The 13,478-nt window shown below is 46.8% G+C and overlaps 1 protein-coding gene across 8 annotated transcripts in view; it reads left to right on the top strand.

Annotated features, from left to right (window-relative positions):
• Nucleotides 1-13,478, top strand: part of IGSF5 (immunoglobulin superfamily member 5) — a 90,193-nt gene that overhangs the window by 37,531 nt on the left and 39,184 nt on the right. For all 8 annotated transcript variants that reach the window (XR_013557819.2, XR_013557818.2, XR_013557820.2 and 5 more), the window contains 3 exons: nt 628-652; nt 4,638-4,738; nt 6,421-6,494. Coding sequence is in view for 5 of the 8 variants with exons in the window: in XM_078452758.2 (XP_078308884.2) it covers nt 628-652; nt 4,638-4,738; nt 6,421-6,494 (200 nt within the window). In the remaining 3 variants the exon portion in view is untranslated. The remainder of the gene's footprint in view (nt 1-627; nt 653-4,637; nt 4,739-6,420; nt 6,495-13,478) is intronic.

The raw sequence follows: 13,478 nt of genomic DNA, 5'->3' as shown, positions 1-13,478 counted from the left end.
CCAAGAATCCTTTGATTAAAAACATCAGCAATTTAATGACAGCTCAGGGTGGGGGGGGAAGGGGATCCACCTCTATGAATCGATACCATTGGTACATGTTGATTGAAAATGAATTCTAGAATTAAGTAAATACAGTGCTTAAGCAATGTAATTCCTTATTTGTTAAAGTATGATAATACAACATGATAGTGTCTAGTTTGTTAATAATATGATGACACTAATACCTATCTCTTGGGTTGTAATGATTAAATGAGATAAGTGCTGGCACACAGTAAGTACTGAATGAATGACACTAGGGACTGGGAATGCAGAATGCCTCTCCCTGGTGAACGGAGTCTTTGTAATCTTGCTAGTCAAATTCCATATTCACTAAATACTTATTAGGTACCTACTATACTACAGGTACCTAGGAATTATTTATGTTTATGATAGTTAATAGTGAATTCTACTTCCTTTATACTTGAAAGTCATTTGATAATTCGCTGTGGGGGAACTTAATAATACCTAATGGGTCACAAATACTCAGCAATGTATTTAATTGGCGGGGGGGGGGGTTGTCTATAAAAACTGATGATATTTTATTTTGTGATTTTGTGATATGTGATTTTGTTCCTTTTTTTTTTCCAGAATCTAGTTATCAAAGTGAAATAAGGTAAGTTTGAAATCACATCACTTTCCTGAAAACAAAGACAAACAAATGAAAAACAACCAAACAACACCAACTCTACCACCACTAACACACACAAAACTGTGGCGTTTCAGGATCATGTTACTCAAAATTAAGTACTGAAAGTGGACAACTCTGAAAAACACATATGCCAAACACAAACTCATATGGCAAAATTAATCATAGAATAAAATAGGGGCTGGTTACTGCCTAAGTTTGACTTGCCCTGGCTCACTTAGGAAAAAGGAGATTTTCTACCTGGTGTCTGGCATTTACAACTCTTTCCACAAGAGGACACTAGGTGCCTGCACCGTGACTGTTGGCCCTCCTGTTTTTAGTCAATGCAAGGGACTCAAGGAACATTTCAAGGATATTAAAGAACCATGCAGAAATCCTGCTGCAGTTTCTGGGGCGGTGGAGAACAGTGGGGCCAGCTGGATGGCTTCAGGCACATGAAACTGACCAGACAGACAAATTAGGTAGTGTTTATTGCTTGTACACTGATAGGGGAGGGGATAGAAAAATTCCTGACATTCCCATGGCCGTCCAGAAGTAGCCACAAGCACTTTGAAGGTAGCCGTGTGAAGGACCTACAGTAATACAATAACTAGTTTAAATGTCTGCAATATTTATACAAGTATAAATGCGCTAAGGGGAGGGATTTTTAGACAGCGGTGATTTTGGTGGGGGTGTTACAGCCAAACCGTGTCTAATTTTCACTATTTTATTAGATAATTTTCATTTTTGATAGGCTGTGGTTTAAAAATACCTTTAGGCTACACGCGGTGAATGAAGATGTGTGTAATCATTGTGTAACAGACACTAGCTGTTCTCCCTTTGACCCCGGTCACTCCCTGGTGATAATGCGGTATTGGGAGAGGCAGCTGCGGTCTCTCTCAGGACACTACAAAGCAGCAATCTGAAATGACACCTCCTTTGGGGCCTGACTTAGGGCAAGAGGAGAGGAAGGCAGACTCACTCTAATAATTATTCTGGTATCTCTCAGCCTGATGGCAGCCTGGATTCTTCCGTGGACCGTTATTGACTTCGTAACATCTTTCACTTGTGTTCTCTGGGATATTAGCTGATTTCAAAACATAGGACACTGGTCAGCAGTGATTCGGGGGCACGGGTGGAGAATAAGAACTACTGACAACAGCAGCAACAATATGGCAGTAGTGATGACAACAGCTGGTTTATGCTAAGTGCCGAACACACGTGCCAGGTGCTGTTCTACACGCAGTGGAGCCCGTTTTCTCGCCGGATGCTCATGATGATTTTATGGGCCATTTATTTTGTAGAGGAGGAAACTGAGGGGCACAGAGAGGTTAGGTAGTGTGCCCCGGGTCTCCCATCTGGAGAGTGGACGGTCAGGATGTGAATGAGGCCGTCCTGCTCAGGGCCTGGACCTTGCCCCTGTGCAGCTCTCGCACTTAGATCTGAGTGCATTAGGTCTGGGGAGTAAAGACAGGGAGACTCACTGGGACCCCCATATCCTAGCTGCTTTCCCTGCACTGTGCCAGCTGTGCTGGCTCCAGCTGCTTTCAGACGTCTTCTGCAGTAAAATAACATACTTCTTCCTCTAGAATCAATGCATGTTTATTATAGAAAAAATTAAAAATACAGTTTAAAAAAATATATTTATTTATTTTTGGGAAAGCGCAACTGGGAGAGGGGCAGAGAGAGGGAGACAGAGGTTCTGGAATGGGCTGTGTGCTAACAGGCTTGATGGCAGCAAGCCTGATGTGGGGCTCGAACTCACGAACTGAGAGATCGTGACCTGAGCTGAAGCTGGACGCCCAACCGACTTGAGCAACGCTCAGCCCAAGTGCCCCAAACATATCGATTTATTTATTTATTTATTTATTTATTTATTTATTTATTAAAAAAAATTTTTTTTAAACGTTTATTTTTAATTTTTTTTTTTAACGTTTTATTTATTTTTGAGACAGAGAGAGACAGAGCATGAACGGGGCAGGGGCAGAGAGAGAGGGAGACACAGAATCGGAAACAGGCTCCAGGCTCTGAGCCATCAGCCCAGAGCCCAACGCGGGGCTCAAACTCACGGACCGCGAGATCGTGACCTGAGCTGAAGTCGGACGCATTAACTGACTGAGCCACCCAGGCGCCCCTTAACGTTTATTTTTGAGACAGAGAGAGACAGAGCACGAACAGGAGAGGGGCAGAGACAGGGAGACACAGAATCCGAAATAGACTCCAGGCTCTGAGCTGTCAGCATGGAGCCCGATGCGGGGCTCGAACTCACTGATTGCGAGATCATGACCTGAGCTGAAGTCAGCCGCTCAACTGACCAAGCCACCCAGGTGCCCCCAAACATATCGTTTTAAGAAATGATTTTGAAATCACCCCTAATTCTATTGCTCAGAAGTAGGTATTGTTACCTGAGTATGTATATGCTCACTTCGATGTATATGCACACATCGATGCGTTCACGTCGATACACACACACATGCATTTTGTAAAATTTGGACCATAATAAACCTTACTTCATAACTTGCTCTTCTCTCTTGAAACTCTTCTGAAGATTATTTCCATTGACATTTAAATACTTGCCGGCCACATTTTTGCTTCATTTGCTTAATAAAAATATCTTACTGAAGTGTGAGTACAGAAAAGTTCACAACTCGCGGGTGCGTCACTTGATTACCTTTCACAAGGCATATGGGCCTTGAGTGGGGCCATGCAGAACTAGAACACCCCTAGCGCCCCAACCTCCCTGCCCCCCCACATCGCTGCCTCTTCCTCAAATGTTATGTCTTCTGACCTCCATCCCCACATCCCCAGAGATCAGATTCATATGAACTTTGTGTAAATGGAATCATGTCATGTGCACTCATTGATTTTGGTCTTCACCCTGTGAGATTGGTCCATGTTGTTCAGAGAAGATGTGGATGGTTGATTATTTTGCGATACCACGCACTGGGTATATATGCCGTTTATCTTCTCCTTTTCCCTTTAAATGGGCATTTGGATAGTTTTCAGGTTGGGGTCATTATAAATACTGTGGCACTAAGCAATTTAGCATGTATCTTTGGTGACATGTTCATAAGTCCTCATTCCTGTTTTGTATTCAGTTGGGTATGTGTCTACTGGTGAACGCTGGGCTGCAGGGTAGGCAGGGTAGACGATTCTGTCATCATCCAGTTTTCTGAAGTAGGTGCACCTGTTTATACTTTTACCTGCGGTGCGTGAGAGTTCTCATCTGTAATAACTTTTATAGGTGGCATGGAATTTCATTTTAGAGATGGATTGTCATTTATTTTACAGTCCCCTAGGGTGGGGCGCGTGGACTGTTGGCAGCTTTTGCTGTTATAAAGCGTTCATGAATGAACATTCTTTTAAGTAAATCTTTGCCCATATCTTTGGCCATTTCCCTATAATACATTCTTAATGGTCGAGCATGAATATTTTTAGGTCTTTGGATACCCATTGCCAAGCTTTCCTCCCCTGGGAAGCTGCACCAATTTTTACTTTATTTTGGAGATTGGCATACCTTTTCTTTAAAGGGCCAGATAGTAAATATTTTTGGTGTTGTGGGCCACACTGTCTGTCACAATTACTCAGTTCTGTTGTTGTAACATGCGGGCAGCCATAAATAACATGGAAGCGGACAGGTGTGGCTCTGTTCTGATAAAACTTTATAAAGGGGCGCCTGGGTGGCTCAGTGGGTTGTCGTTGGCCAACTCTGCTTAATTGGGTCACTGGTTTCTGGGGGTGGACTACCGACTGGGGAATGGTGCCCACGGGGCTCTCGTGATAAGGTTCCATCTCTCCCCACCTCAGTGGGAGTGTGAGCAGGCAGACCACTTGCATAGCTGTGCTGGTGGCGATGAGTGTCTTTCCTGATGCGGTGGTGACTTCGGTGTGCGAGGATGCCCTGGGTGGAGCAGTGTGAACCAAACATCCACCACTGATTAACATTTGGCTTTTAAAAATGGTCTGATTCCAGGAAATCTGCAAGTGTGAAGACAAACAAAGAAACTTTTGAGACAAACTTAGAAAGTGGCAGTGAAAACCTGGGCTACCGTTCAGACGAGCCGCGGACGGCAAGTGAGTGGTCGGGGGGTCCGTGGGAATACCCGAAGGGGCGTGTGGAGGAGGGGCTGGCCAGCCCAGCACCAGCTGCGGAAGCCAGAGGACTTAGCCATTCCTGGGCACTGTTCTTTGAGTAATTTTCAGAAGAAGGAGAAATTTCAGAACTAGCAATATTCTAGTAGGTAAACAGTCTACCTGTTTGTCCAAAGTTTAAAGCAAAGTGGGATGACAGTTTAAGGACTTTAAAATAAACTTTCTGTTTTCATGTTCTCTTTGGATATAGCCTTCTACCTTTAGTAAAGTATGTGAGGAGGCATTTTAAGACATTGAGGGTCACTTCCCCAAAACTTCAAATAAAGGTGAGACTCAGCAAGAAATCCATTCCTACTGAGCTTTAGAGGGAGTGGGAGAATGTTGAAAACAAAACCTAACTTTGAAAAGTCTTTGTGGCACCTGAATATCTTACCTTTACAGGACACAGTCCTAGTGAGGGCATCTTGGAAGGCTTGGGCACTTGTTAGCGGCAGGGATCTTCCAGAAGGCAGATGAGAGGGGAAGGGAGTACAAATGGGTTGGAGGGGGAGACCTGGCCCTTCCAAGTTGCCTGGCAAATCAAATTCCATGGAAAGATGTTTCATTAATCAGTTTTTACTGACAGGCTCCCCCCAAAATTGTTTTCACTAAGATTGGGGCTGTGCTCATGTCCCATCTCTCCCACTTTGCCATGGCCGCCTCACATATCTATTCAAAATGGCTCACTTAAGATTTTTTCAATTCCACGAAGCACGACTGGTTCCTTTTTTTTTTTTTTTTTAAGTTTATTTATTTATTTTGAGAGAGAGTGCGCACGAGGTGCAGACAGAGAGACAGGGAGAGAGAGAGTCCCACACAGTCAGCACGGAGCCCGACTTGGGGCTCGATCTCACGAACCGTGAGATCATGACCTGAGCTGAAATCAAGAGTTGGTCACTTAACCGACTGAGCCTCCCGTGCACCCCTTGACTGTTTCCTTTCATAATCGGATCACAGCTTAAAAATTTCCTGTAGGAGAATATTTATTTCTTAGTGTTTTGAGCAACTAATCGTGTAGCTTGACCAAAATCATAGCCCAAACCAAACCTATCTTTTTTTCCCCTCTTTTGCCCTGTGTTTATTTACCTTGGTCAGCATTACAGCTATGGATTCACCTTGTCTCTGGATGAGACTAATGAGTCAAAGAAGAGCTTGATTGTGAGTTTGCCATATTTTTTTTTTTTATTTTTAAAAAAAAATTTTTTTTTTAACGTTTATTTATTTTTGAGACAGAGAGAGACAGAGCATGAATGGGGGAGGGGCAGAGAGAGAGGGAGACACAGAATCGGAAGCAGGCTCCAGGCTCTGAGCCATCAGCCCAGAGCCCGACGCAGGGCTCGAACTCACAGACCGCGAGATTGTGACCTGAGCTGAAGTCGGACGTTTAACCGACGGAGCCACCCAGGCGCCCCAAGTTTGCCATATTTTTATTTCATTAGAAAGGTAGGAGTTGCAAAGTATGTAACCTCAGGGTTAACTCTAAAAACAATCTGTTTATGGTTAAAGATTACTTTATGCCAGGGTTACTATATAAAAACAAATGCGTTTCCTTCTAAATCAGAATTGTGAGAACGTGTTATTTGGGTTTTGTCATTTATCACTCTAAAATCCTTCTTCTGTTTCAGAACTTGCTTCTTTTGCTCCAGTGTCCTCTGAATCCAGTGTTCAGGAACAACACAGCAGTAGGCAACCTTATCAGGTGATTCAGACCATTTTACCCATTTTGAGACTTTTTTTTTTCCCCCCTTTAACAACCCTTGCCTGGTGGTAGGTGATTATAAAATCATGCCTGTTTTATGCTCATGATGGAAGAACATGGCCTTTGCTCACTGGGCAACCTGTCAACACGGAGGGAATGGGCCAGGACATGTAGTATCTCTTGGCCTTCGTAGTGGGTTTTGGGGGGGGGAAGATCAGAAGTGTAGGTGGGGGCTTATAGATCTTGGGGTATCTCTTACATGAGGGTGCAGGTGTATGTACAGGTCTGGAGCTCCAGTGGGGGAGCACAGGTGGTAGGTATTGTTGGTTGTTAGGCAAACTCTGATGGTCTCCATCCTTCCAAAGCGCACGTAAAGAACACAGTCACCCAGGAACCGTGATGACACAGTATGTTACTTTTCTGACACAGACTCCGTGGTGGTTGTCACAGATGAGTTAGAGTGCCTGCACAGAAAATACAATTCTTTGCATAGGCATAGTCATATTAGGCAAAATATGTATTTTCTGACCATTTATTGACCTGCACAAAGGCACCTTGAAATGAGAAACACTTCGATGTGACTCTGCAGTGGTGTCCCCGATATGGATGAATGTTCTCCCCTTTGGCTTTTGGAAAAGGCCCACTGGCAGTTGGGATCCCGAAAGCACTCAGGGTCCGAAAGCACTCAGGGTCCGAGGTCTTGGCCGTGTTCTGACCGCAAGTCTCTGTCAGCCTGAGGCGCTGCTGCTGGGAGTGCCTTCCTAGACCCATCATTCTTTGTACGGGTAGATATTGACTTGGGCTTCCGGGCAGCCCCAGGCCATGGCATTCCTCTCGGCAGCTGGGATTCAGCTCAGTCCATACATCTTGTCAGTGATGTGTGCCTCCTGGGCCTTTGGGGGTGGGTGGGGGGAGGTGAGGTTTGATTGATGCTCATGCATGTATTAAGAGACCTAAATGGTCTCAAAAGAGTGGTAGCCAGGTGGGAAGACATATGGGGGGGTGTCTGTGGCACGAAAGAACATGGGCCTACGTGACAAATAGTTGAGTTCCTGGTACAAGTTCAGGCTATTTCCTTAGGGTGAGTGTCGGGAAAATGGAGAGGTAAATTTCTTCCCATCTAATCTGCTCTCTTTGGCACATAGATCTTCTGATGCATTTAATCTGGCCCTGGGTGAGGTGGCTTGTGGAGACACAACAGATTCCTTTTCCAGGGGCCATCTCTTGACTAAGGGGGGCGCTGACCCAAGAGAGTAATCACCAGGCTGTGAAGGAGCCTATCAACCCTCTAAGACTGGACCTGAGTGGGAGCCATGGGCTGATGGAGGGGTTCTCTTCACTCAGAACCAAGCACGGTCGTCCAAGAACACGTTTACTCCAGCCCTTATTTCTGTGGTTACCTTTTACTGTCAGGTGTCTTTCTACTGGACAAGCCAAAATGCTTACGTCTGGCATTGGGTGGGAGGCATTGGGATAAGTGGGGAGGGGAGTCAGAAGAAGTGACGTAGATGATCCCCCCCTGAAGTAGAAATGAGGACATGGGAGAACTCTAGATGCATTTGGATACAGGAATGGAGAATGACATTTCAGAGCTTAGAGTGGATCCTTCTTGAGTTTGAAGTGTTTTGAAAATATGCAGGGAGAGAAACTTGAGAAGTTTCTGCTACTTAAACATGTAATCAGCTAAATAATCTATTGGTGGAAAAAGAACAGTGGCCTGGAGGTGCTGGGCCCTGGGGGACTGTCACACACACCTGTGTTTCTTGAAGTGTCTGTCAGTTTTCTAGGGGAAGGTGCATCTCGGCCCAGAGCATCAGGGTCCTTAAGAAACCAACAGAACACAAGGAAGATGAGCTGTTCTTGCCTGGACTAGAAGCTGGCGAGAGGCTATTTAAATAGCTGGATTCTTCTGTTTAGAGTTGGGGAACTTCAGGGCAAACCCTGTTTTGAAGAGTCCACCTTTGATCAGTAACCAGAGGGTGCCTCTGCAGGTGCGGGCCCAGGCACTGTCTGCAGGTTGTCCATTTGGAGAACCCGGACGCAAGATGTACCGTGGGGTACACTTCCCATGAGCACTTTGGGAAGGGAGGGAAGAAGGCAGATGGTGGAGCAAGTGGCCGAGCACGGGGACCCTCGGCCCAAAGAGGAAAATTCCTGCACGTGGTCAACTGGCCACTCGAGAGCTGCCAAGAGGCCACGCCGCTGCTTCTAGAAACAGGTCAAGGTGACTTGCAGCACAGAGGCTCCTTTTAGAACTTCCCCAGGCCAGGCCTGCAGCCCTGCCAGGTCCGTGCGTCCGTGTTCATGCTGTGCAGCCCGAGGAAGACCTTCGTCAGAGCTCATTAGGCCTCACTGAAAGACGACAGTGCAATCTGCACTTTCTTTTCTCATAGGCTCTCTCCATTCTGTAGTGACCCCTAAAGGCCCAGGAGAGGCATCTGAGAGCTACTCAGAGCTCTTTCATTTGTCTTTCATCCCGGCCTCTTCTCCAGAGACCTCAGTGTGACTCCAGCCTGTGACAGAGCTACCTGCGCCACTGTTGGGTGTTTCCATGCTCATGGGCCCCGGTGGGACTCCTGCCCGTAAAGCTGGCTTGTTGGAGTTTAGGATTGTGGGCTACAGGCTACGTGATTGTGCAGAAAATCTGTACCAGCCTCGGCTCCTCAAAAGCCCGTAGCTTCAGCTGAGACATGTCCAGCTGGGAGTCAGCCTGCCCAAAATCTCTTCCCGGTGTTCCTCTGCATGGAGCTCGTTGGGGCAGATGCACATCCTATCCATGGAGGCATGGTGTGCACAACACCAGCCGAGGCTCCTGTTTTGTATTAATAGGTCTCACAGTGGGGTGATCTTGGTTTTGCCAGCAGCTCAGCAACCGTTGAACGTGCCCTCGTTCTCTCTTCGTGCTGGCTCTCTCGTCTGCTCAACCTGCTGGTGTTATGTTAACTCAGCATTTTCAGATCTTAACTGGTGGCCCAGACCTACGCACAATCTAGCACAGCGTTACTGGGTGCTCATTAAAAGCTATGCACTGATGTGGAGAATGTCTCCAGTGCTTAGCCGTATGCTGTCACGAGCGAGGTGATACAAGGAGTGTGTGTGCATGTAGACGTGCTCCCTTTGCAGATAATCACAACCTGATCACCCCAAGACATTTGTTAGACAGGTATAAAGGAGGACGCACCATAAAAATACTGTGTTTGGGGTTCATTGAAGAAAAGTAAATAAGTCCATGTCAGATTGCCACTTTGCTCTTGGGCACTTTGGTTTCCTTCAAGATTATCCTGTTCACACGCAATCTGAGGAGGAGGGAGCCTGAAGGGCCAGGGGCTGCACTCAGGAATCATTGATGTGGCCTTTGGGATGCCCAGACTCTTGGTCTCACCTGTGGACCTCCTGGCTCAGTGGACTTGGGATGCAGCCTCAGTGCGTCTGAGTTTTGGACAAGACAGGGCGGTTGTCTAGGTGGTGAAGTCTAAAGGCAATTGGCTACCTTATAACAAGCTGGAAATGAGGGGCTGCTGGGGGAGACAGTGGAACATTGCCAGTGACCAACTTGCCTACTTTGTGATGATTATTTGCTAGCGTCCCAGGGCATTCACGACACCCAGGTTACACACACCAGGTAGCGGTTACACCGGACCTTTCCCGAGGGTGGAGGGCGCCTGTGCTCTTGCTGGAGTCATGTGGATCTCCTGTAAGTAGAGGAGGGTCCAGCCCCCGAGCCCTGCGTGTGCCCACACTGGCTCAGGGACCAGAGAAGCGTCCCAAGGAGCAGGCAGAGTCTTTGGGCCACTCTTCTCCTCGCCTTCAAGACTGCAACTTCCGGCTCCATCCAGAGTCCACGTCTGTGTCTGATCTCCAGGTTGTGGTGAACCTCCACGTGCCACGTCTTTGTCGTGCAGCACAGGCATGATTTTAATTACATCCTACGCCCAACAGTTACTAGAGCAGGAAATTGGAGTTTTAATACTTACGAGGGGCGTTTGCGGCTGCACCAGCCCCCATAACTCTTGCCCCATCGATACCTTCTGATTGAGGTCCAAAACACAGGAGGCCCACACTGCCTTGGGGAAGATCAACCGGAGGCGTCATGGGGAACCTCTTTTTTAGGATCTCTCATCGTGTCCAGATGCTTTCGGTGCTGACAGCCCCGAGAAAGCTTCGGAGGGGTGAGGGCTCTGCTCAGGGACAGGCTGGCATGAGTCAGGTCCATTGGTGACCCTGGGCTGTAATCACAGGAAAAGGTACCTGCTGGCTCTTCTGGGGCTCCCTCTCTGGCTCATCCCCACCTGTCAGCCCACTGCCCTGCTAAGGTCTGCCCTGAACACGGGACTCTTCACCAGAGGCTGAGACATGGGGGCAGTCCTTGTTCCTACCAGCAACTGGCAGAAAGGGAGGATGTGTTTCCAGGATCCAGGATCCCAAGGAATGCTTGCTGAGCCTGGAGGCACAGCCAGCACCTGTAAGTTCCCGTGTCTTGGTACCTTGCTGGCTCAGCAGTGGCTCTCAGTGGAGCGGTATACCGGAAGCTCTTCGGGTATTTGTTAAAATGCGAAGTCCTGAGCTTCTTCCAGCCTTTCTGGATCAGAGCCTCTGGGAGATGGGGCCAAAGAATGGGTGTTTTTACCATGTTCTCCAGGCGAACTGCTTTGACGACAGTATTTTAGTGGACCCACATGAAAATGTAAGACATGTACAGCCTGTTTCTAAGGGCAAGTCACTGCTGAGTGCTGGGGTTTTTCTTACGCCTATGCACTGGGAATGACTTCTACTCCACGAGTGTGCCACCAAGTAGGTGGCTAGGCAGTGCTATGAGGAGCGTTAGATGGAAGGGTCTGGATACCGAGATACTTTGCAATCTAGGCTGCACTGTAGTTGGGGTAAACTTATTTCTTAATGTTTATTCATTTTGAGAGACAGAGCATGAGCAAGTGAGCATGTGAGCAGGGGCGGGGCAGAGAGAGATGGAGAGAAAGAATCCCAGGCAGGCTGCTTGCTGTCGGCACAGACCCCGATGTGGGGCTTGATCTCACAAACCATGAGATCATGACCTGAGTGGGACGCTTAACCGACTGAGCCCCCCAGGCACCCCAGGGGAAAGCTTTTTTAAACCTCTTATGTTTTAAGTAGGTCCGAAGGCATACTGCATTCACTCTGGATGAAAGAAAAAACAGGATTTTAGGCTGCAGAGACCCCAAGAGCATGTATTAAATTGTAGGAAAGGTCAGAAAGGAAAACAAGAGAGTGATTTTCAGAAGTTACAGACACCAAAATGTGATACTTCTTTCCCCTGATGATTCCTATCCAGGCTGGATTTACGGTTAGGATACATAATACTGACTTTATATTCTAGAAAGGAGATGACGTTGGTGAAGTACAATAAACTTAGGTATAACTGCCCGTGAAACACGTTAGGACAAAACTAATAAATAAAACTAGAGGGGCACCTGGGTGGCTCAGTCCATTGGGCCTCCAACATCGGCTCATGTCGTGCTCTCGCAGCTTGTGGGTTCGAGTCACATGTCAGGCTCTGTGCTGACAGCTCGGAGCCCAGAGCCTGCTTTGTTGGGATTCTGTGTCTCCTTCTCTCTCTCTGCCCCTCCCCAGCTCATGATCTGTGTATCTCTCTCACAGAAAAATAAATAAATATTTAAAAAATTAAAAATAAATAAAAATAAAATGAGAAATTCTTACTGACAATTACAGCCAGTGGGAAGGGCAAACACCATTTTTTTTAATATGATGTCATGGGGTTTGCAAATATTTTGCATCTTGATCAATAGTTAAAACCAAGAGGCCTTGTTTTCCTCTCCTCTTTCCGGGCCTCAACTCACTGTCAGTCAATTTTTCTGTTTATTTTGGGCAACTCTGTCCCTTTCTCTCCGGAGTCTGTCAGTTTTGAAGGGTGAACGCTTGAACAACTTGAAATGCGGATTGACTCTTCCCCGCGAATCACCACCCTCCTGAGATCAACAGAAACAAACTCTTGATAAATTTAGAAAATAGCCAGGCGTTAGTGCAGCCCAGTCGTGAAAACAAAAGGCGAATAACAAGTGCAAAAATGTCAGGCATATTTACCACAGAAACCCACTTCCTAGAGCACGTTGCTGAGCTGGCTCCGTCAGCCTCCTGTTTTCCCTGCATGACCAGGAGTCACCAAGTTCAGACCACGAGCCTGAGTGATTCTATCCTGCAGACTTACTGACATTCCATTGCAATGTCAATAATGCATGGTGCCCAGTTGCATTATTTAGGATGTGCAGTGCGGCTGCGGTACCCTGGAACCTGAGATGGCACTCTCAGGACTGGCAGGAAAACATATTGTGTGTTTTTTAGTAGGGCAGTATAGTCAGGCAGGCACTGGTCCCTCTGGAAGAGTGTGTGGTTTGCCGGGGATCACACTTCTGAATGAGAACAGAACAGCAAAGATAGCATTTCTGGCAGGAGGCAGCAGCCTGGCTGCCCGAGGAGACAGACGAATGATCTGTGCCCCTCTCCTGTAGAAGGAATGTGTGTTATTAAAGAAGGTTAGAAATCTATCTATCTATCTATCTATCTATCTATCTATCTATCTATCTATCTAAATGTCTTTATTTTGAGAGAAAGTATGAAAGGAGGAGGGGCAGAGACATAGAGAATCCCAAGCAGGCTCCACGCTCTGTGTGGAGCCTGATGTGGGCTCGATCCTGCAACCCTGGGATCGTGACCTGAGCTGAAATCAAGAGTTGGATGCTCAACAGACTGAGCCACCTGGGTACCCCCCTGAAGGTTAGCAATATTTTATATTTTCATATGGAAGTTAGAATTTCTATAGGAAGATTGAAAAAACAGAAAGAAGAGAAAACCAGAACAGCACATCTTTGTGGTACTTTGCCTCCATACAAACGAATATTGGATTCTTTGACCTGCGTTGCTCATGTGGCCCTGAGCTCGGAAACTTCGGGCGTGTGTGGAAATACTGACATAAAGGAAGGATGTGTGTTA

This window comes from Panthera onca, chromosome C2, assembly GCF_046562875.1.
Source record: "Panthera onca isolate mPanOnc1 chromosome C2, mPanOnc1 haplotype 2, whole genome shotgun sequence".
Taxonomy (NCBI): Eukaryota; Metazoa; Chordata; class Mammalia; order Carnivora; family Felidae; genus Panthera; species Panthera onca.
The sequence above is the reverse complement of the archived record's forward strand: the minus strand, read 5'-3'. Positions and strand labels throughout refer to the sequence as shown.